The sequence below is a fragment of the Somniosus microcephalus genome, chromosome 4 (genome assembly GCF_052327205.1).
Source record: "Somniosus microcephalus isolate GS21.2 chromosome 4, FLI_Smic_1.0, whole genome shotgun sequence".
In the NCBI taxonomy this organism is placed as follows: Eukaryota; Metazoa; Chordata; class Chondrichthyes; order Squaliformes; family Somniosidae; genus Somniosus; species Somniosus microcephalus.
Genome location: NC_140990.1, coordinates 183,594,183 through 183,617,136, shown reverse-complemented (window position 1 = coordinate 183,617,136; position 22,954 = coordinate 183,594,183). Strand labels below are relative to the sequence as shown.

Below are 22,954 nucleotides of genomic sequence, written 5' to 3'. Positions count from 1 at the left end.
CCCACCCTCACACACACACTGTACCCCATCCAACTCCACACCCCCTCACACGCACTGTACCCCATCCAACTCCCCACCCCCTCACACGGACACTGTACCCCATCCAACTCCCCACCCTCACACACACACTGTACCCCATCCAACTCCCCACCCTCACACACACACTGTACCCCATCCAACTCCCCACCCTCACACACACACACTGTACCCCATCCAACTCCCCACCCTCACACACACACACTGTACCCCATCCAACTCCCCACCCTCACACACACACTGTACCCCATCCAACTCCCCACCCTCACACACACACACTGTACCCCATCCAACTCCCCACCCTCACACACACACACTGTACCCCATCCAACTCCCCACCCTCACACACACACTGTACCCCATCCAACTCCCCACCCTCACATACACACTGTACCCCATCCAACTCCCCACCCTTTCACACACGGACACTGTACCCCATCCAACTCCCCACCCCCTCACACACACACTGTACCCCATCCAACTCCCCACCCTTTCACACACGGACACTGTACCCCATCCAACTCCCCACCCTCACACACACTATACCCCATCCAACTCCCCACCCTCACACACACACTGTACCCCATCCAACTCCCCACCCTTTCACACACGGACACTGTACCCCATCCAACTCCCCACCCTCACATACACACTGTACCCCATCCAAATCCCCACCCTCACACACACACTGTACCCCATCCAACTCCCCACCCTTTCACACACGGACACTGTACCCCATCCAACTCCCCACCCTCACACACACACTGTACCCCATCCAACTCCCCACCCTCACATACACACTGTACCCCATCCAACTCCCCACCCTCACATACACACTGTACCCCATCCAACTCCCCACCCTCACACACACACTGTACCCCATCCAACTCCCCACCCTCACACACACACTGTACCCCATCCAACTCCCCACCCTCACACACACACTGTACCCCATCCAACACCCCACCCCCTCACACACACACACTGTACCCCATCCAACTCCCCACCCCCTCACACGGACACTGTACCCCATCCAACTCCCTACCCTCACACACACACTGTACCCCATCCAACTTCCCACCCTTTCACACACACTGTACCCCATCCAACTCCCCACCCTCACACACACACTGTACCCCATCCAACTCCCCACCCTCACACACACACTGTACCCCATCCAACTCCCCACCCTCTCACACACACTGTACCCCATCCAACTCCCCACCCTCACACACACACTGTACCCCATCCAACTCCCCACCCTCACACACACACTGTACCCCATCCAACTCCCCACCCTCTCACACACACTGTACCCCATCCAACTCCCCACCCTCACACACACACACTGTACCCCATCCAACTCCCCACCCTCACACACACACTGTACCCCATCCAACTCCCCACCCTCACATACACACTGTACCCCATCCAACTCCCCACCCTCACACACACACTGTACCCCATCCAACTCCCCACCCTTTCACACACGGACACTGTACCCCATCCAACTCCCCACCCACTCACACACACACTGTACCCCATCCAACTCCCCACCCTCACACACACACTGTACCCCATCCAACTCCCCACCCTCACACACACACTGTACCACATCCAACTCCCCACCCCCTCACACACACACACTGTACCCCATCCAACTCCCCACCCTTTCACACACACTGTACCCCATCCAACTCCCCACCCTCACACACACTGTACCCCATCCAACTCCCCACCCTCACACACACACTGTACCCCATCCAACTCCCCACCCTCTCACACACACTGCACCCCATCCAACTCCCCACCCTCACACACACACTGTACCCCATCCAACTCCCCACCCTCACACACACACTGTACCCCATCCAACTCCCCACCCTCATACACACACTGTCCCCATCCAACTCCCCACCCTCACACACACACTGTACCCCATCCAACTCCCCACCCTCACACACACACTGTACCCCATCCAACTCCCCACCCTCACACACACACTGTACCCCATCCAACTCCCCACCCTCACACACACACTGTACCCCATCCAACTCCCCACCCTCACACACACACTGTACCCCATCCAACTCCCCACCCTCTCACACACACTGTACCCCATCCAACTCCCCACCCTCACACACACACACTGTACCCCATCCAACTCCCCACCCTCACACACACACTGTACCCCATCCAACTCCCCACCCTCACATACACACTGTACCCCATCCAACTCCCCACCCTCACACACACACTGTACCCCATTCAACTCCCCACCCTTTCACACACGGACACTGTACCCCATCCAACTCCCCACCCCTCACACACACACTGTACCCCATCCAACTCCCCACCCTCACACACACACTGTACCCCATCCAACTCCCCACCCTCACACACACACTGTACCCCATCCAACTCCCCACCCCCTCACACACACACTGTACCCCATCCAACTCCCCACCCTCACACACACACTGTACCCCATCCAACTCCCCACCCTCACACACACACTGTACCCCATTGAACTCCCCACCCTCACACACACACTGTACCCCATCCAACTCCCCACCCTTTCACACACGGACACTGTACCCCATCCAACTCCCCACCCTCACACACACTGTACCCCATCCAACTCCCCACCCCCTCACACACACACTGTACCCCATCCAACTCCCCACCCTCACACACACACTGTACCCCATCCAACTCCCCACCCTCACACACACACTGTACCCCATCCAACTCCCCACCCTTTCACACACGGACACTGTACCTCATCCAACTCCCCACCCTCACACACACACTGTACCCCATCCAACTCCCCACCCTCACACACACACTGTACCCCATCCAACTCCCCACCCCCTCACACACACACTGTACTCCATCCAACTCCCCACCCTCACACACACTGTACCCCATCCAACTCCCCACCCTCACACACACACACTGTACCCCATCCAACTCCCCACCCTCACACACACACTGTACCCCATCCAACTCCCCACCCCCTCACACACACACTGTACCCCATCCAACTCCCCACCCTCACACACACACTGTACCCCATCCAACTCCCCACCCTCACACACGGACACTGTACCTCATCCAACTCCCCACCCTCACACACACACTGTACCCCATCCAACTCCCCACCCCCTCACACACACACTGTACTCCATCCAACTCCCCACCCTCACACACACTGTACCCCATCCAACTCCCCACCCTCACACACACACTGTACCCCATCCAACTCCCCACCCTCACACACACACTGTACCCCATCCAACTCCCCACCCTCTCACACACACTGTACCCCATCCAACTCCCCACCCTCACACACACACTGTACCCCATCCAACTCCCCACCCTCACACACACACACTGTACCCCATCCAACTCCCCACCCTCACACACACACTGTACCCCATCCAACTCCCCACCCTCACACACGGACACTGTACTCCATCCAACTCCCCACCCTCACACACACTGTACCCCATCCAACTCCCCACCCTCACACACACACTGTACCCCATCCAACTCCCCACCCTCTCACACACACACTGTACCCCATCCAACTCCCCACCCTCACACACACACTGTACCCCATCCAACTCCCCACCCTCACATACACACTGTACCCCATCCAACTCCCCACCCTCACACACACACTGTACCCCATCCAACTCCCCACCCTTTCACACACTGTACCCCATCCAACTCCCCACCCCCTCACACACACTGTACCTCATCCAACTCCCCACCCTCACACACACTGTACCCCATCCAACTCCCCACCCTCACACACACACTGTACCCCATCCAACTCCCCACCCCCTCACACACACTGTACCTCATCCAACTCCCCACCCTCACACACACTGTACCCCATCCAACTCCCCACCCTCACACACACACTGTACCCCATCCAACTCCCCACCCTCTCACACACACTGTACCTCATCCAACTCCCCACCCTCACACACACACTGTACCCCATCCAACTCCCCACCCTCTCACACACACTGTACCTCATCCAACTCCCCACCCTCACACACACACTGTACCCCATCCAACTCCCCACCCTCTCACACACACTGTACCCCATCCAACTCCCCACCCTCACACACACACTGTACCCCATCCAACTCCCCACCCTCTCACACACACTGTACCTCATCCAACTCCCCACCCTCACACACACACTGTACCTCATCCAACTCCCCACCCTCACACACACACTGTACCCCATCCAACTCCCCACCCTCACACACACACTGTACCCCATCCAACTCCCCACCCTCACACACACACTGTACTCCATCCAACTCCCCACCCTCACACACACACTGTACCCCATCCAACTCCCCACCCTCTCACACACACTGTACCCCATCCAACTCCCCACCCTCACACACACACTGTACCCCATCCAACTCCCCACCCTCACACACACACTGTACCCCATCCAACTCCCCACCCTCTCACACACACTGTACCCCATCCAACTCCCCACCCTCACACACACACACTGTACCCCATCCAACTCCCCACCCTCACACACACACTGTACCCCATCCAACTCCCCACCCTCACATACACACTGTACCCCATCCAACTCCCCACCCTCACACACACACTGTACCCCATCCAACTCCCCACCCTTTCACACACGGACACTGTACCCCATCCAACTCCCCACCCCCTCACACACACACTGTACCCCATCCAACTCCCCACCCTCACACACACACTGTACCCCATCCAACTCCCCACCCTCACACACACACTGTACCCCATCCAACTCCCCACCCCCTCACACACACACTGTACCCCATCCAACTCCCCACCCTCACACACACTGTACCCCATCCAACTCCCCACCCTCACACACACTGTACCCCATCCAACTCCCCACCCTTTCACACACGGACACTGTACCCCATCCAACTCCCCACCCTCACACACACTGTACCCCATCCAACTCCCCACCCTCACACACACACTGTACCCCATCCAACTCCCCACCCTCACACACACACTGTACCCCATCCAACTCCCCACCCTCACACACGGACACTGTACCTCATCCAACTCCCCACCCTCACACACACACTGTACCCCATCCAACTCCCCACCCTCACACACACACTGTACCCCATCCAAATCCCCACCCCCTCACACACACACTGTACTCCATCCAACTCCCCACCCTCACACACACTGTACCCCATCCAACTCCCCACCCTCACACACACACTGTACCCCATCCAACTCCCCACCCTCACACACACACTGTACCCCATCCAACTCCCCACCCCCTCACACACACACTGTACCCCATCCAACTCCCCACCCTCACACACACTGTACCCCATCCAACTCCCCACCCTCACACACACTGTACCCCATCCAACTCCCCACCCTTTCACACACGGACACTGTACCCCATCCAACTCCCCACCCTCACACACACTGTACCCCATCCAACTCCCCACCCTCACACACACACTGTACCCCATCCAACTCCCCACCCCCTCACACACACACTGTACCCCATCCAACTCCCCACCCTCACACACACACTGTACCCCATCCAACTCCCCACCCTCACACACGGACACTGTACCTCATCCAACTCCCCACCCTCACACACACACTGTACCCCATCCAACTCCCCACCCTCACACACACACTGTACCCCATCCAACTCCCCACCCCCTCACACACACACTGTACTCCATCCAACTCCCCACCCTCACACACACTGTACCCCATCCAACTCCCCACCCTCACACACACACTGTACCCCATCCAACTCCCCACCCTCACACACACACTGTACCCCATCCAACTCCCCACCCTCACACACGGACACTGTACTCCATCCAACTCCCCACCCTCACACACACTGTACCCCATCCAACTCCCCACCCTCACACACACTGTACCCCATCCAACTCCCCACCCTCACACACACACTGTACCCCATCCAACTCCCCACCCTCTCACACACACACTGTACCCCATCCAACTCCCCACCCTTTCACACACGGACACTGTACCCCATCCAACTCCCCACCCTCACACACACTGTACCCCATCCAACTCCCCACCCTCACACACACACTGTACCCCATCCAACTCCCCACCCTCACACACACACTGTACCCCATCCAACTCCCCACCCTTTCACACACGGACACTGTACCCCATCCAACTCCCCACCCTTTCACACACACTGTACCCCATCCAACTCCCCACCCTCACACACGGACACTGTACCCCATTGAACTCCCCACCCTCACACACACACTGTACCCCATCCAACTCCCCACCCTTTCACACACGGACACTGTACCCCATCCAACTCCCCACCCTTTCACACACACACTGTACTCCATCCAACTCCCCATCATTTTATAGATACTATATACATTCATACTGTGCCGCCCCACCCCCACTCAGTCCTACTGCTACTCGATCAGCTGGTGATGCATAGGGGTGGGCCGCCCTCTCTTCTCAGCACTGCATTGAGTGTCAGGGCAGGGACTATGGTCCCTGTGCACCATAGACTGGAATGCTCGCACGATCAGGGGTACCCAGAGCCTGTCATCTCTGATGCAGCTGTGGAGGCGGCACTGAGAGGGGTGAGGGACCTCCTTCAGTACGGCTGCAGCCGACCTCAGGTCGGTACAGCACCGGGGTGGGAGAGGACCCCTGGTGTGCGCCGATCATTGCTGATCTGGACCCCAAAACATTGGCTGCTGGTGTGTAACCTGACAGTAGACAAGAGCCAAAACACGCCCTTAGCACCCCACACCATTCCATTCTGGACTCCACAGAACTCTTTGCCAGAAAGAGGAGACCTTCTACCCAGAAATCTGTGCAGGATTTGAAACCGGCTCTCAGGGGTTAAAGTTCGCTGTTCTATCCCAGACTTTGGCACATTACATGGATCAGTTGCTCTCCCATTCTAACGCTCTGATTGGGTAGAAACAAAATGGACCAATCTCACCTGAGCCTCGCAGCCGATGCAAGAGGCTGGGGTCACAGGTCTCAGTCAGGCAAGTGAGGTATCGCTTGGCCGAGTAGCCAGGACGGATTCTGCGGTTTCCCGGGCGATTCTTGTGCCCAATGAGGAAGTGGAGATAGGGCACCGCTTCATTTGGACTTGAACCATCCTGGAAACAAAGCAACATTAGTTCCTCAGGCAAAGTGTTCACAGAGGGGGCAGGTTACTATTCCCGGTGACGGAAGAAAAATATTTGGGGGAGAAATTGGGTATAGCCCCGTTTGGGGCGTTAGAATTGGCGCTGCGCAAATTTTATCGCCAAGTGCAACTTATCGCCACCTTGAGCGATATTGGGTTGCTGCGCCCCTAAAGGTGATTGCGGCGTTGATTCAGGCACTGCACGGGAGTCTTAAGGTGCTAACCCGGCGGCGCTACTCAATATGTCGGCAGCCGGGCGCAGCGCAGGTGCTGTCAATAATCGATTACCCCGAGACATGCTGGCGCTGGCCAGCTCTTAAAGGGGCGGGTCAATTAGGAGCAGCAGCCACATTCTGCGCCTTGTAGGCCTCAAAATCAGTGCTGTGCTTTCTGTGGTGTTCCAAACTTTGAACATATGGAGAGGGTGAAGCAGAGAGCGGAGCGCTTTACCGATGGGGCATTGGATGCTTTGGTTGGCGAAGTGGAGCGCCAGCGAGCTGTGCTGTACCCCGATAATGGCAGGAGGCCTCATCAGAGCGAGTACTGCAGAGCTTGGAGGGAAGTTTGTCAAAGAGTCACCTCAACCAGCGTGGTGGCCAGGACTCCAGTGCAATGCAGGAAGAAGTTCAACGACCTCACTCGGGTCGTTAGGGTGAGTGCCTTTTTCGCCATCTTCTTCATCCCTCCATCTGCACCTGACATTATGGCCAGAGGGTGCGCGAAGCCCCAATGGCTATCTGTCAGCCAGCACCCATGCCCTTTCTGGAAACACACACGCACATTCAGCTCAATGCATAATGGAAGAGCTATTCTACCATGGGGGCATGTGATGTCAGCTCAATGCATAATGGAAGGGCTATTCTACCATGGAGGGCATGTGATGTCAGCTCAATGCATAATGGCAGGGCTATTCTACCATGGGGGGTATGTGATGTCAGCTCAATGCATAATGGAAGGGCTAATCTACCATGGGAGCATGTGATGTCAGCTCAGGCCAGCATGTTTCATCACTTCCCGTCCTTTCTCCTGCAGGCCAGGAACCGGAGGGAGCAGCTTCGCACCGGAGGAGGCCCTCCTCAGCTGCAGACACTGACGGACCTGGAGGAACGAGTCCACCAGATTGTTGGAGGCCGGATGACTGGTCCTGTCACCACTGGAGCTGCCGACCCCATTGTGCACAGCGATGGTAAGGTCATCACCTTTTTGAACTCTCTCCTTCCACTTCTTCCCCCCACCAGCATGCTTTTTCACTCTGGACCCATGTCAGAGCATTGCAGCACTCATGCATCCCTTGCTGCCACCCTGTCCTTTCGCTAAAGCCACTCTTCAACCTCCCTGCTTTCAGATGCTGCATCACCAGCTCAGGAGCCGGGCCCTCAAGCTGCCACTGCCACTGACTCCGGAGGCGACGAGCAGGAGGAAGCTGGACCATCCCTGCCACCCTCAGGCGAGCCAGTCCCTCTGCAGACTGGGGAGACTACTTCCCTGGAGGGGAGCGGGGGGGAAATGCTCTGAGGAGGAAGCAGTTCCAGGACCCAGCGGGCTGCAGCAACGCACGGCAGGTAGGGAAGCTCGGGGGCCGCCTCCCCGGAGGGCAAGTCAGGCCGCGAGTACTGCTGCACAGAGCGCAGAAGAGGTGCGTTCCCTCACAGAAATGAGCGCCCAGGCTCGGCTCAGGCACACTGAGCTCATGGCTGCAGTGGCAAGGATGCCTGAATCCATCGAGACACTGGCAAGGAGTGTCCAAGACTTCGGGGCAGCACAGGTAAGGAGTGCGCAGGACTTCGGGGCAGCACAGGCAAGGAGTGCGCAGGACTTCGGGGCAGCACAGGCAAGGAGTGCGCAGGACTTCGGGGCAGCACAGGCAAGGAGTGCGCAGGACTTCGGGGCCGCACAGGCAAGGAGTACGCAGGACTTCGGGGCCGCACTGGAAAGGACTGTCCCGGCCTTCAGCGAAGCACTGGAAAGGACTGTCCAGGGCTTCACCGAAGCACTGGCACCTGCCACGCAAGTGCTGAGTGCTGCCACGCAGTCACTCGCTGGTCTCATGCAGACGCATATTGAGGCCACGCGACCAATGACTGCTGCCACCCTCGCTGGATCAGGCGGGATTACCCGGGGCACTTGCAGCACCACAGCAGGGTATCAATCTGTGGACCAGCCGATTGGTGCGCGTGCTGCGGTGCTGCCCCGTCAGAGTGCCAGTGTGTCGGTCGACCAGGGAGCTGCTGTCCGCTCTCAGGATGTCAGCATTCCTGATGCCACCGCTGGCACGTCTCCACTGCAGCTGCCACCACCTGCAGGACAGACTGTTTCCACCCATGCACAGTTGGAGCAGTCAGCATCCGGGCCCTCCAAGGCCAGAGGTCGTCCAGGACGTCCCTCAGGGGCATCTGCGCTTTCAGACAGCCAGCAGGCCTCCCCCAGCCTTGATGCAGCCACTGGGATCCCATTACGGAGGAGCTGCAGGGAGGGAAGGGGCCGATCTCGCAAGAGAAGTAGATCACCATCAAGGGGGAAAGAGTAGAAGGTGCAGCTGAGACATCTTATTTGTAGAAATCAAGGCCGTGGATGCTGGTCTGAATGTTAGTAATGTTTTGGATAGTCTTCCGGGTGTGCGACACACTTATGTGTTAGTGTGTTAGTTTTGCTTTCTGTTGCCATTGCTTTGTCATGTTGGAAGGAAGCACATTTAGCAAAATAAACAACTTTTTAAATTTAGATTGGCCATGTCTTATATTTACATTCACTGCCCTTCATAGGCTTTGGGTTATCCGGACGGTTCCATTCCTGCTCTTCGAATGGCACCAAGCATTCCGTCAGAGGGGCCTAGAAGCGGCTTGTTATCAGCCTCTGACGGACAGCCCTTCCAGTTTGTACCTCCCTCCCGTCTTGGTCCTCCTCCTCCTCCTCCTCCTCCTCCTCCGCTGGTGCTTCAATGGCTCGTGGCATTGGCTGGGTGCGTAGGATGGCGAGGTTATGCAGCATGCAACAGACTACGACGAAGTGGGAGACTCGCTCTGGTGAGTACTGCAAGGCGCCTCCGGAATGGTCCAGACAGCAGAACCGCTGCTTCAGCACACCGAATGTGTGCTCTACAATGTTCCTCGTCGCCTGATGGCTCGCAGGAGTGCTGGGTGAATGGAGCGGCATCATCAGCCATGGGCACAGAGGATAGCCCTTGTCACCGAGAAGCCAGCCTCCTGGGTGAGCCGGGGCCTCGAATAGGTCTGCAACTGAAGTCTGGCGCAGGATGAAGGCGTCGTGGCTGCTGCCAGGGAACTGCGCATTGACTGCGAGGATCAGCTGTCGGTGGTCACAGACCAGCTGAACATTCAAGGAATGGAACCCCTTGCGGTTGCGGAACTCCTCCGGATTCAAAACAGGCGCCCGCAAAGCCACGTGCGTGCAGTCAATGGCGCCCTGCACCATGGGGAAGTCCGCTATTGCTGCGAAGCCCTCTGCGCGCTCCCGCTGCTTTTCCAGTGTCACAGGGAAGGAGATGTACTGCCGTCTCCTTTTAAATAGGGCATCTGTTACTTGACGGATGCAGCAATGCACCGCAAACTGCGATATGTTGGCGATGTCCCCAGTTGCGGCCTGGAAGGAGCCGCTCGCATAGAAATTCAGGGCAACAGTCATCTTGACAGCCACCGACAGAGAGGTCCTGCACCTTATCTGAGGCTGCAGATCTGGCTGAAGCAGGTGGCACAGCTCAGTCACCACCTCCTTTCTGAAGCGCAGCCTTCTAAGACACTGCTCCTCTGACATGTTCAAGTAAGAGAACTGCTGTCGGAAAACCCTGGCAGCATAAGGTCTGGTGTGGCGACGTCTGTTGGCCCTCCTCCGTCTGGCCATTCCTGCCTATCTCTCCCTGCGTCTCTGTGCCCTTTCCAGATGGTTAAGCAGCAGGACGTTCCCCTCCAATGCAGCCACCATAATAATAGCGCACAAGAAATTGTAAACATTGTAAATGCTCACCAGCAGCAAGGTGATGGTCAGAAGGCTGAAGTTCCTCTGGCCAGCATTGGCTCACTGGTGCAATGGCTCTCAGAGTGCAGCTCAGCAACTCTGTGAAAGTCTCGAGGAAGTTGTGCTCCCAAAATGGCTGCCGCTTTTATACCAGTGCAGTCCCCTTTAAAGAGCACCCCCCTAGCCCGAGAGTGACTGGGGAACGTTCCAGGTAAGCAGTCCTTATTAGTGCCAGGCGGAACGGAGGGGCGCAACACTGAATTTCTGGTCCGGGGCACCCAAAAGGCGTTACACACTGAAATGATGTCATGATCTGCCTGCGCCCGCAAGCGGGCGCTAAGGTTTAGCGCCGGCGCAAAATGCCCACTCAATATGGGAAGAGGCGCTGGGTTCACTGCGCCCGGCCGAAAATTGGCTAACGCCCCACTTCTCGGCCTCTTTAGGTGCTAATTGGAGGCGGTGCCAACCGAATTTCTGCCCCTTTATCTTCTCATTTTTAGGAAAATGAAATAATCAGTAGGCCCGAACTGGCCCAACCCTTCCTAAAAAGTCAAACCACCAACCCAGTTCTCACTAAATCCCCAAATCCCACCTACCCACTTCACACTAAATCTCCCAATCCTGCCTACCCGCCTTCACACTAAATCCCCCCAATCCCACCTACCCACTACACACTAAATCCCCCAATCCCACCTACCCACTACACACTAAATCTCCCAATCCTGCCTACCCGCCTTCACACTAAATCCCCCAATCCCACCTACCCACTACACACTAAATCCCCCAATCCCACCTACCCACTTCACACTAAATCCCCCAATCCCACCTACAAACTTCTCACTAAATCCCCCAATCCCACCGAACTACTTCACACTAAATCCCCCAATCCCACCGACCCACTTCACACTAGATCCCCCAATCCCACCACACACTTCTCACTAAATCCCCTAATCCCACGAACCACTCACACTAAATCCCCCAATCCCACCTACAAACTTCTCACTAAATCCCCCAATCCCACCTACCCACTTCACACTAAATCCCCCAATCCCACCTCCCCACTTCACACTAAATCCCCCAATCCCACCTACCCACTCTCTCTAAATCCCCCAATCCCACCTACCCACTACACACTAAATCCCCCAATCCCACCTACCCACTTCACACTAAATTCCCCAATCCCACCTACCCACTTCTCTCTAAATCCCCCAATCCCACTGACCCACTTCACACTAAATCCCACAATCCCACCTACCCACTTCACACTAAATCCCCCAATCCCACTGACCCACTTCACACTAAATCCCCCAATCCCACCTACCCACTACACACTAAATCCCCCAATCCCACCTACCCACTTCACACTAAATCCCCCAATCCCACCTACCCACTACACACTAAATCCCCCAATCCCACCGACCCACTTCACACTAAATCCCCCAATCCCACCGACCCACTTCACGCTAAATCCCCCAATCCCACCGAACCACTTCACACTAAATCCCCCAATCCCACCTACCCACATCACACTAAATCCCCCAATCCCACCTACCCACATCACACTAAATCCCCCAATCCCACCTACCCACTCACACTAAATTCCCCAATCCCACCTACCCACTCTCTCTAAATCCCCCAATCCCACCTACCCACATCACACTAATCCCCCAATCCCACCTACCCACTTCACACTAAATCCCCCAATCCCACCGACCCACTTCACGCTAAATCCCCCAATCCCACCTACCCACTCACACTAAATCCCCCAATCCCACTCTCACTAAATCCCCCAATCCCACCACACACTTCACACTAAATCCCCCAACCCACCTACCCACTACACACTAAATCCCCCAATCCCACCCACCCACTTCACACTAAATCCCCCAATCCCACCACACACTTCACACTAAATCCCCCAATCCCACCTACCCACTACACACTAAATCCCCCAATCCCACCACACACTTCACACTAAATTCCCCAATCCCACCTACCACTTCACACTAAATCCCCCAATCCCACCTACCCACTTCTCTCTAAATCCCCCAATCCCACCTCCCCACTTCACACTAATCCCCCAATCCCACCACACACTTCACACTAAATCCCCCAATCCCACCTACCCACTTCACACTAAATCCCCCAATCCCACCTACCCACTTCACACTAAATCCCCCAATCCCACCTACCCACTTCACACTAAATCCCCAATCCCACCTACCCACATCACACTAAATCCCCCAATCCCACCGACCCACTTCACACTAAATCCCCCAATCCCACCTACCCACATCACACTAAATCCCCCAATCCCACCCACCCACTTCACACTAAATCCCCCAATCCCACCTACCCACTTCACACTAAATCCCCCAATCCCACCCACCCACTTCACACTAAATCCCCCAATCCCACCTACCCACTACACACTAAATCCCCCAATCCCACCTACCCACTTCTCTCTAAATCCCCCAATCCCACCTACCCACTTCACACTAAATCCCCCAATCCCACCTACCCACCTTCTCACTAAATCCCCCAATCCCACCTACCCACCTTCTCACTAAATCCCCCAATCCCACCTACCCACCTTCTCTCTAAATCCCCCAATCCCACCTCCCCACTCACACTAAATCCCCCAATCCCACCCACCCACTCACACTAAATCCCACAATCCCACCTACCCACTTCACACTAAATCCCCCAATCCCACCGACCCACTCACACTAAATCCCCCAATCCCACCCACCCACTTCACACTAAATCCCCCAATCCCACCTACCCACTTCACACTAAATCCCCCAATCCCACCTACCCACTTCACACTAAATCCCCCAATCCCACCTACCCACTTCACACTAAATCCCACAATCCCACCTACCCACTTCACACTAAATCCCCCAATCCCACCCACCCACTACACACTAAATCCCCCAATCCCACCTACCCACTTCTCACTAAATCCCCCAATCCCACCTACCCACTTCACACTAAATCCCACAATCCCACCTACCCACTTCACACTAAATCCCCCAATCCCACCCACCCACTTCACACTAAATCCCCCAATCCCACCTACCCACTTCTCACTAAATCCCCCAATCCCACCTACCCACTTCACACTAAATCCCCCAATCCCACCCACCCACTCACACTAAATCCCCCAATCCCACCCACCCACTTCACACTAATCCCCCAATCCCACCTACCCACTTCACACTAAATCCCCCAATCCCACCTACCCACTTCTCACTAAATCCCCCAATCCCACCCACCCACTTCACACTAAATCCCCCAATCCCACCTACCCACATCACACTAAATCCCCCAATCCCACCCACCCACTTCTCTCTAAATCCCCCAATCCCACCCACCCACTCTCTCTAAATCCCCCAATCCCACCTACCCACTTCACACTAAATCTCCGAATCCCACCTACCCACTACACACTAAATCCCCCATCCCACCTACCCACTTCTCACTAAATCCCCCAATCCCACCTACCCACTTCACACTAAATCCCCCAATCCCACCTACCCACTTCACACTAAATCCCCCAATCCCACCTACCCACTTCTCACTAAATCCCCCAATCCCACCTACCCACTTCACACTAAATCCCCCAATCCCACCTACCCACTTCACACTAAATCCCCCAATCCCATCTACCCACTTCACACTAAATCCCCCAATCCCACCTACCCACTTCACACTAAATCCCCCAATCCCACCTACCCACTTCACACTAAATCCCCCAATCCCACCTACCCACTTCACACTAAATCCCCCAATCCCACCTACCCACTTCATGCTAAATCCCCCAATCCCACCTACCCACTTCTCACTAAATCCCCCAATCCCACCTACCCACTTCACACTAAATCCCCCAATCCCACCTACCCACTTCTCACTAAATCCCCCAATCCCACCTCCCCACTTCTCTCTAAATCCCCTAATCCCACCTACCCACTTCACACTAAATCCCCCAATCCCACCTACCCACTTCTCACTAAATCCCCCAATCCCACCTACCCACTTCTCACTAAATCCCCCAATCCCACCTACCCACTTCTCTCTAAATCCCCTAATCCCACCTACCCACTTCACACTAAATCCCCCAATCCCACCGACCCACTTCACACTAAATCCCCCAATCCCACCTACCCACTTCTCTCTAAATCCCCTAATCCCACCTACCCACTTCATGCTAAATCCCCCAATCCCACCTACCCACTTCTCACTAAATCCCCCAATCCCACCTACCCACTTCTCACTAAATCCCCCAATCCCACCTACCCACTTCTCTCTAAATCCCCTAATCCCACCTACCCACTTCACACTAAATCCCCCAATCCCACCGACCCACTTCACACTAAATCCCCCAATCCCACCTACCCACTTCTCTCTAAATCCCCCAATCCCACCTACCCACCTTCTCACTAAATCCCCCAATCCCACCTACCCACTTCTCACTAAATCCCCCAATCCCACCTACCCACTTCACACTAAATCCCCCAATCCCACCTACCCACCTTCTCACTAAATCCCCCAATCCCACCTACCCACTTCTCACTAAATCCCCCAATCCCACCTACCCACTTCTCACTAAATCTCCCAATCCCACCTACCCACTTCTCACTAAATCCCCCAATCCCACCTACCCACTTCACACTAAATCCCCCAATCCCACCTACCCACTTCACACTAAATCCCCCAATCCCACCTACCCACTTCATGCTAAATCCCCCAATCCCACCGACCCACTTCACACTAAATCCCACAATTCCACCTACCCACTTCACACTAAATCCCCCAATCCCACCTACCCACTTCACACTAAATCCCCGAATCCCACCTAACCACTTCTCTCTAAATCCCCCAATCCCACCTCCCCACTTCACACTAAATCCCCCAATCCCACCTACCCACTTCACACTAAATCCCCGAATCCCACCTACCCACTTCTCTCTAAATCCCCCAATCCCACCTCCCCACTTCTCACTAAATCCCCCAATCCCACCTACCCACTTCACACTAAATCCCCCAATCCCACCTACCCACTTCACACTAAATCCCCCAATCCCACCTACCCACTTCACACTAAATCCCCCAATCCCACCTACCCACTTCTCTCTAAATCCCCCAATCCCACCTCCCCACTTCACACTAAATCCCCCAATCCCACCTACCCACTTCACACTAAATCCCCCAATCCCACCTACCCACTTCACACCATATCCATTAACTCCACCTATCACATTGGGTGAGGGGTGGGGAACAACAGTGGCTGAGGGCTGGGGAACGAGAGTGGGTAACGGCTGGGGAACAGGAGTGGGTAAGGGGTGGGGAACGAGAGTGGGTGAGGGGTGGGGAACGGCAGTGGGTGAGGGGTGGGGAACGAGAGTGGGTGAGGGGTGGGGAACGAGAGCGGGTGAGGGGTGGGGAACGGGAGCGGGTGAGGGGTGGGGAACGGGAGCGGGTGAGGGGTGGGGAACGGCAGCGGGTGAGGGGTGGGGAACGAGAGTGGGTGAGGGGTGGGGAACGAGAGTGGGTGAGCGGTGGGGAACGGCAGCAGGTGAGGGGTGGGGAACGAGAGTGGGTGAGGGGTGGGGAACGAGAGTGGGTGAGGGGTGGGGAACGAGAGTGGGTGAGGGGTGGGGAACGGGAGTGGGTGGGGGGTGGGGAACGAGAGTGGGTGAGGGGTGGGGAACGAGAATGGGTGAGGGGTGGGGAACGAGAGTGGGTGAGGGGTGGGGAACGAGAGTGGGTGAGGGGTGGGGAACGAGAGAGGGTGAGGGGTGGGGAACGGGAGGTGAGGGGTGGGGAACGAGAGTGGGTGAGGGGTGGGGAACGAGGGTGGGTGAGGGGTGGGGAACAGGAGTGGGTAAGGGGTGGGGAACGAGAGTGGGTGAGGGGTGGGGAACGAGAGCGGGTGAGGGGTGGGGAACGGCAGCGGGTGAGGGGTGGGGAACGGCAGTGGGTGAGGGGTGGGGAACGAGAGTGGGTGAGGGGTGAGGGGTGGGGAACGAGAGTGGGTGAGGGGTGGGGAACGAGAGTGGGTGAGGGGTGGGGAATGAGGGTGGGTGAGGGGTGAGGAACGAGAGTGGGTGAGGGGTGGGGAACGAGGGTGGGTGAGGGGTGAGGAACGAGAGTGGGTGAGGGGTGGGGAACGAGAGTGGGTGAGGGGTGGGGAACGAGAGTGGGTGAGGGGTGGGGAACGAGAGTGGGTGAGGGTGGGGAATGAGGGTGGGTGAGGGGTGAGGAACGAGGGTGGGTGAGGGGTGGGGAACGAGGGTGGATGAGGGGTGAGGAACGAGAGTGGGTGAGGGGTGGGGAACGGCAGTGGGTGAGGGGTGGGGAACGGCAGTGGGTGAGGGGTGGGGAACAAGGGTGGGTGAGGGGTGGGGAACGAGAGTGGGTGAGGGGTGGGGAATGAGAGTGGGTGAGGGGTGAGGAACGAGAGTGGGTGAGGGGTGGGGAACGAGAGTGGGTGAGGGGTGGGGAACGAGGGTGGGTGAGGGGTGAGGAACGAGAGTGGGTGAGGGGTGGGGAACGAGAGTGGGTGAGGGGTGGGGAACGAGGGTGGGTGAGGGGTGGGGAACGGGAGTGGGTGAGGGGTGGGGAACGGGAGTGGGTGAGGGGTGAGGAACGAGAGTGGGTGAGGGGTGGGGAACGAGAGTGGGTGAGGGGTGGGGAACGGGAGTGGGTGAGGGGTGGGGAACGGGAGTGGGTGAGGGGTGGGGAACGGGAGTGGGTGAGGGACGAGAATGGGTGAGGGGTGGGGAACGGCAGTGGGTGAGGGGTGGGGAATGGGAGTGGGTGAGGGGTGAGGAACGAGAGTGGGTGAGGGGTGGGGAACGGCAGTGGGTGAGGGGTGGGGAACGAGAGTGGGTGAGGGGTGGGAAACGAGAGTGGGTGAGGGGTGGGGAACGAGGGTGGGTGAGGGGTGGGGAACGGGAGTGGGTGAGGGGTGGGGAACGGCAGTGGGTGAGGGGTGGGGAACGGCAGTGGGTGAGGGGTGGGGAACGGCAGTGGGTGAGGGTGGGGAACGAGGGTGGGTGAGGGGTGAGGAACGGCAGTGGGTGAGGGGTGGGGAACGGCAGTGGGTGAGGGGTGGGGAACGGCAGTGGGTGAGGGGTGGGGAACGGCAGTGGATGGGGGGGGCGAGACAACAGACATGTTCAGTCGGTGTCTATTCCACCACAGGATCCATCAGGGTAAAGTCTATCATCGAGTGGCACTGGTCTGGAGATGCTGCCTAACCTAACTAGACATGTCTGATCCAGTGCCTAGCCTGTCTAGTCGTGGCTGATCCACTGACTAATCCATCTAAACACGACTTATCCGCTGCCTAACCCCTCTGGACCTGGATGATCCTTGTCCCCAGTGATCCCATCACACCCACCTCTCTCCGTCCATACGCAAGGACTGCCCTCGCTAAGTCCCTCAGTGTGCTGAGCCGAACTTTGGCTGCTCGTCTCCACTTCACTCCATGCTGGCGCTGCCAGGATTGCAAGGCCAAGTCCTCGGAGTAGAGCACCAGGGCCCCTCTCCGTGTGCTGAAGGTTTTGGGAGGTGCTGGGTTGCAGTGGTCGTGTAGCAAGCCTTCGGAATCGCATAGCTTCAGAGAGACGCAGACGGAATTCCTCCGGGACCTCCAGTTAAAATAATCCTGGAACAAATGGCAAACAAGGAAGAGCAGCGTAATATAACCCCGGGATAACGAAGGGTCAGTCTGGAGCTGGAGATTCACCGAGGAGAGACTAAGAGTGTAAGAATCCAGCTGATCAACTCACTTGGAATCCATCATAGAACAATACAGCTCAGAAGGAGGCCATTCGGCCCATCGTGCCTGGGCTGGCTCTTTGAAAGAGCTGTCCAATTAGTCCCCGCTCTTTCTCCACCGCCCTGCAAATTTTTCCCCTTCAAGTATTTATCCAATTCCCTTTTGAAAGTTATTACTGAATCTGCTTCCACCGCCAGTGAATTCCAGATTATCATAGCATGCTGCGTAAAGAAAATTCTCATCTCCCTACTGGTTCTTTTGCCAATTATCCTTAACTCTGTGTCCTCTGGTTACCGACCCTCCTGCCAACAGAAACAGTTTATTCTGATCTACTCCAGCAAAACCCCTCTCTCTGTAGCACAGCTCATTCCGCATCTGCCCTGTGCCATACTAACACGGCCAGCGGATCAGCACCAGGTCCCGGCTGTACCCAGTGCCCTGTGACCTCTGGAGAGTCATCCTGACACCCTGTGCCTGACTCTTTCCCCCGGCCCAGTCCCTGTGCCCCACTCCCCCTGACCCCTTCCCTGGCCCTCTCTCCCTGTGCCCCACTCCCCCTGAACCCCTCCCTCACTCTCTCCCTGGCCCCCACACCCCCTGACCCCCTCCCTCACTCTCTCCCCCGGCCCAGTCCCTGGGCCCCACTCCCACTGACCCCTTCCCTGGCTCTCTCTCCCTGGCCCCCTCCCTGGGCCCCACTCCCCCTGACCTCCTCCCTCACTCTCTCCCCTGGCCCCCACTCCCCCTGACCCCCTCCCTCACTCTCTCCCCTGGCCCAGTCCCTGGGCCCCTCTCTCCCTGGCCCCCTCCCTGGGCCCCACTCCCCCTGACCCCCTCCCTCACTCTCTCCCTTAGCCCAGTCCCTGGGCCCCACTCCCCCTGACCCTCTCTCCCTGGCCCCCTCCCTGGGCCCCACTCCCCCATACCCCCTCCCTAGCCCTCTCTCCCTGGGCCCCACTCCCCCCGACCCCGACCTCACTCTCTCCCCCAGCCCAGTCCCTGTGCTCCACTCCCCCTGACCCCCTCCCTGGCCCTCTCTCCCTGGCCCCTTCCCTGGGCCCCACTCCCCCTGCTCCCCTCCCTCACTCTCTCCCCCGGCCCAGTCCTTGGGCCCCACTCTCCCTGGCCCCCTCACGGTGCCCCTTTCCATCTCACGGGCAGCACAGTGGCATAGTGGTTAGCACTGTTGCCTCACAGCGCCAGGGACCCGGGTTCGAATCCGGCCTCGGGTGACTGTCTGTGTGGAGTTTGCACATTCTCCCCGTGTTTGCGTGGGTTTCCTCCGGGTGCTCCGGTTTCCTCCCACAGTCCAAAGATGTGCGGGTTAGGTTGATTGGCTATGATAAATTGACCCTTAGTGTTAGGGGGATTAAATACGTGGGGTTACGGGGATAGGGTGGGATATGTGTTGGTGTAGGGGTTACAGGGATCGGGTGGGATATGTGTCGGTGCAGGCTCGATGGGCCGAAATGGCCTCTATCGGCACTGTGGGGTTTCTGTGATTCTGTGACCCCCTCCTGACCCACTGGCCCAGTCCCTGTGCCCCACTCCCCCTGACCACTTCCCTGGCCCTCTCTCCCTGACCCACTCCCTGGGCCCCTCTGACCGCCTCCCTGATCCTCTCTCCCTGGCCCATTCCCTGCGCCCAGTGGCCCTCTTCCCCTGACTCCTCTCGCTGACCCTCTCTCCCTGGCCCCCTCCCTGTGCCCCACTTCTCCTGACCCCCTCCCTGACTCTACCTGTGACCCTCTCTCCGTGGTCTCCTCCCTGTACCCCACTCCCTTTGACGTCCACCTTGACCCTCACTCCCTGAGCCACTCTATCTGTGTCCCTCTCCCTCACCCACTTACAGTGACCCTATCTCCCCAATCTAGTCACTATGACCCTCTCTCCCTCACCCATTCCCTGTGATGTTCTCTCCCTCTGACCCACTCCCTGTGACCGTCTCTCCCTGTGACCCTCTCTCCCTGACCCTCTCGCTGTGACCCTCTCTTCCCGTCCAACTCCCTGTGACCCGCTCCACCTGACCCTCTCTCTATGACCCTCTCGTTGTGACCCTCTTCCTGTGACCCTCTCCCCCTGACCCTCTCTCCCTGTGACCCTCTTCCTGTGACCCTCTCCCCCTGACCAACTCCCTGTGGCCCTCTCTCCCTAACCCAGTCTTGGAGCCCCTCTCTCCCTGTGACCCTGACCCACTCCCTGAGGCGCGCTCTGCCTGACCCACTCCCTGTAACCCTCTCTCCCTGTGACCATCTCTTCCTGTGACCCTCTCTCTCTGTGACCCTCTCTCCCTAACCCACTCCCCGAGCCCCTCTCTCCCTAACCCAGTCCCTGTGATCCTCTCTCCCTATCCCCCTCTCTCCCTGGTCCCATTCTCAGTGTGGTATTGATTCTGTCACTGTTCCCATTCCTGGGTGGGACCTTTAATACTCCCTGAGAAAGGAGTCACTATTTTTCTCATGAATGTGATTGGTCAGTCAGTACTAACACTAGCTCTCCGAAAACAAATTAGCCATTGAATCTGGCATGTGTGGCCTGACCTGCCTATCGATGACCTCCAGCGCTGACCCCACCAAAGTACGTGGGGTCAGGGAGAGGTCAGTGGGCAGTGGCATCATCAGGGGCCCATCTCAGGCCAGTGGGGGCCAGAGCTTCCAAGGTCGATGGCTGAGTCAGTGGTGGGGGTGCAAGCTGGGGCCCTCAGTATCTTTGGGGTTCCAAATCACACGCCAGGCCTGGACCTCCAGGTGTGCCCCACTTCCGCTCGGCCACTTCTCCCTCGGCTCCACCCCTGACCTGCGGGGAAGGCTGGGTTCTGACTCCCAGCCTAACTCCTGGCCATCATGCCCCACACCCGCCTGGCTTATGGCAGGCTCGCGTGGAAGGCCTGCAGATTCCCAGCTTCCCCGGATTACCTGATTCATTGAAAAGGAGGATCCCATTCGCTCGCCTCACCTGCGCTTCAAAGTAAACATCCAGTCGCTCGTGTTCCCTGTTCACCAGCTTTCCGCAGCCTCGGCTCAGTAAGGACAAATTTGACATCCCGCGCCCACTGCCCATTTGCAGATCTTATTTCGTCCTCTCCTCTCCGATCTAAATTGGTTGAGTTTCACTCAGTAAATTTCCCTGGTCCTGATTGGAAGGAGCAGTGAGCCCGGAATCCCGGTGGAACAGAATCCTGATGGATCCCTAATCCTGGTGGAATAGAATCCCAGTAGATCCCTAATTCCAGTGGGATAGAATCCCAGTGGATCCCTAATTCCAGTGGAACAGAATCCTGGTGGATTCCGAATCTTGGTGGAACAGAATCCCAGTGGATCCCGAATCCTGGTGGATCCTGGATCCTGCATCTCAGTGGATCCCAAATCTTGCTGTATCCTGGATCCTGAATCCTGGTGGATCCCGAATCCCGGTGGAAGGACAGAGCTCAGGGCCTGGAGGCCGGAGCTGGTGCCTGCTGACAGCTCTCAGTCTCGCCTCTCTCTCTCTCCATGCAGTGTTAGTCGTTGCCTTGGAAGCAGAAGGCGTAGCTGGGAGAGAACAAACAGCCCACAGACACACTAAAGGCCAGACTCACATTTTTTTCCATGCCAACCACAGAACAAAGTGAAATTCTAAACTGATTTGTTCAAATCCTCCCCCCTACTGTCACCTTAAAGTGAGAGTCCCTGTAACTGGACACAGTCATAACCGTCTGATCTGTCTCTGTCTGATCAGTCTGATCCATCTGTCAGTCTGATCCATCTGTCTGTTTGATCCATCTGTCTGTCTGTATGTCTGTCTATCCAATTCATCTGTCTGTCTGATGAGCTTCTGTTTTGCATATTACTCGACCAAACCGTGTAATAGGGATAGGTTGGAGCCCTGGCCAGACTGCTGCAGGCTGGTCCTAACAACAGCTGGGAACAGATTCTGACAGATATTAGGCC

At 57.0% G+C, this 22,954-nt stretch overlaps 1 protein-coding gene across 2 annotated transcripts in view; it reads right to left on the bottom strand.

Moving 5' to 3' along the window:
• LOC147120054 (uncharacterized) overlaps positions 1–22,496 on the bottom strand; it is a 210,655-nt gene extending 188,159 nt beyond the window's left edge. For both annotated transcript variants that reach the window (XM_085985571.1, XM_085985572.1), the window contains exons 1-3: positions 21,981–22,496; positions 18,645–18,911; positions 7,070–7,235 (exon numbers count right to left, since the gene is read on the bottom strand). In XM_085985571.1, coding sequence (XP_085841697.1) covers positions 7,070–7,235; positions 18,645–18,911; positions 21,981–22,085 — 538 coding nt within the window. In that variant the 5' untranslated portion in view covers positions 22,086–22,496. The remainder of the gene's footprint in view (positions 1–7,069; positions 7,236–18,644; positions 18,912–21,980) is intronic.
• Positions 22,497–22,954: the final 458 nt, after the last annotated feature.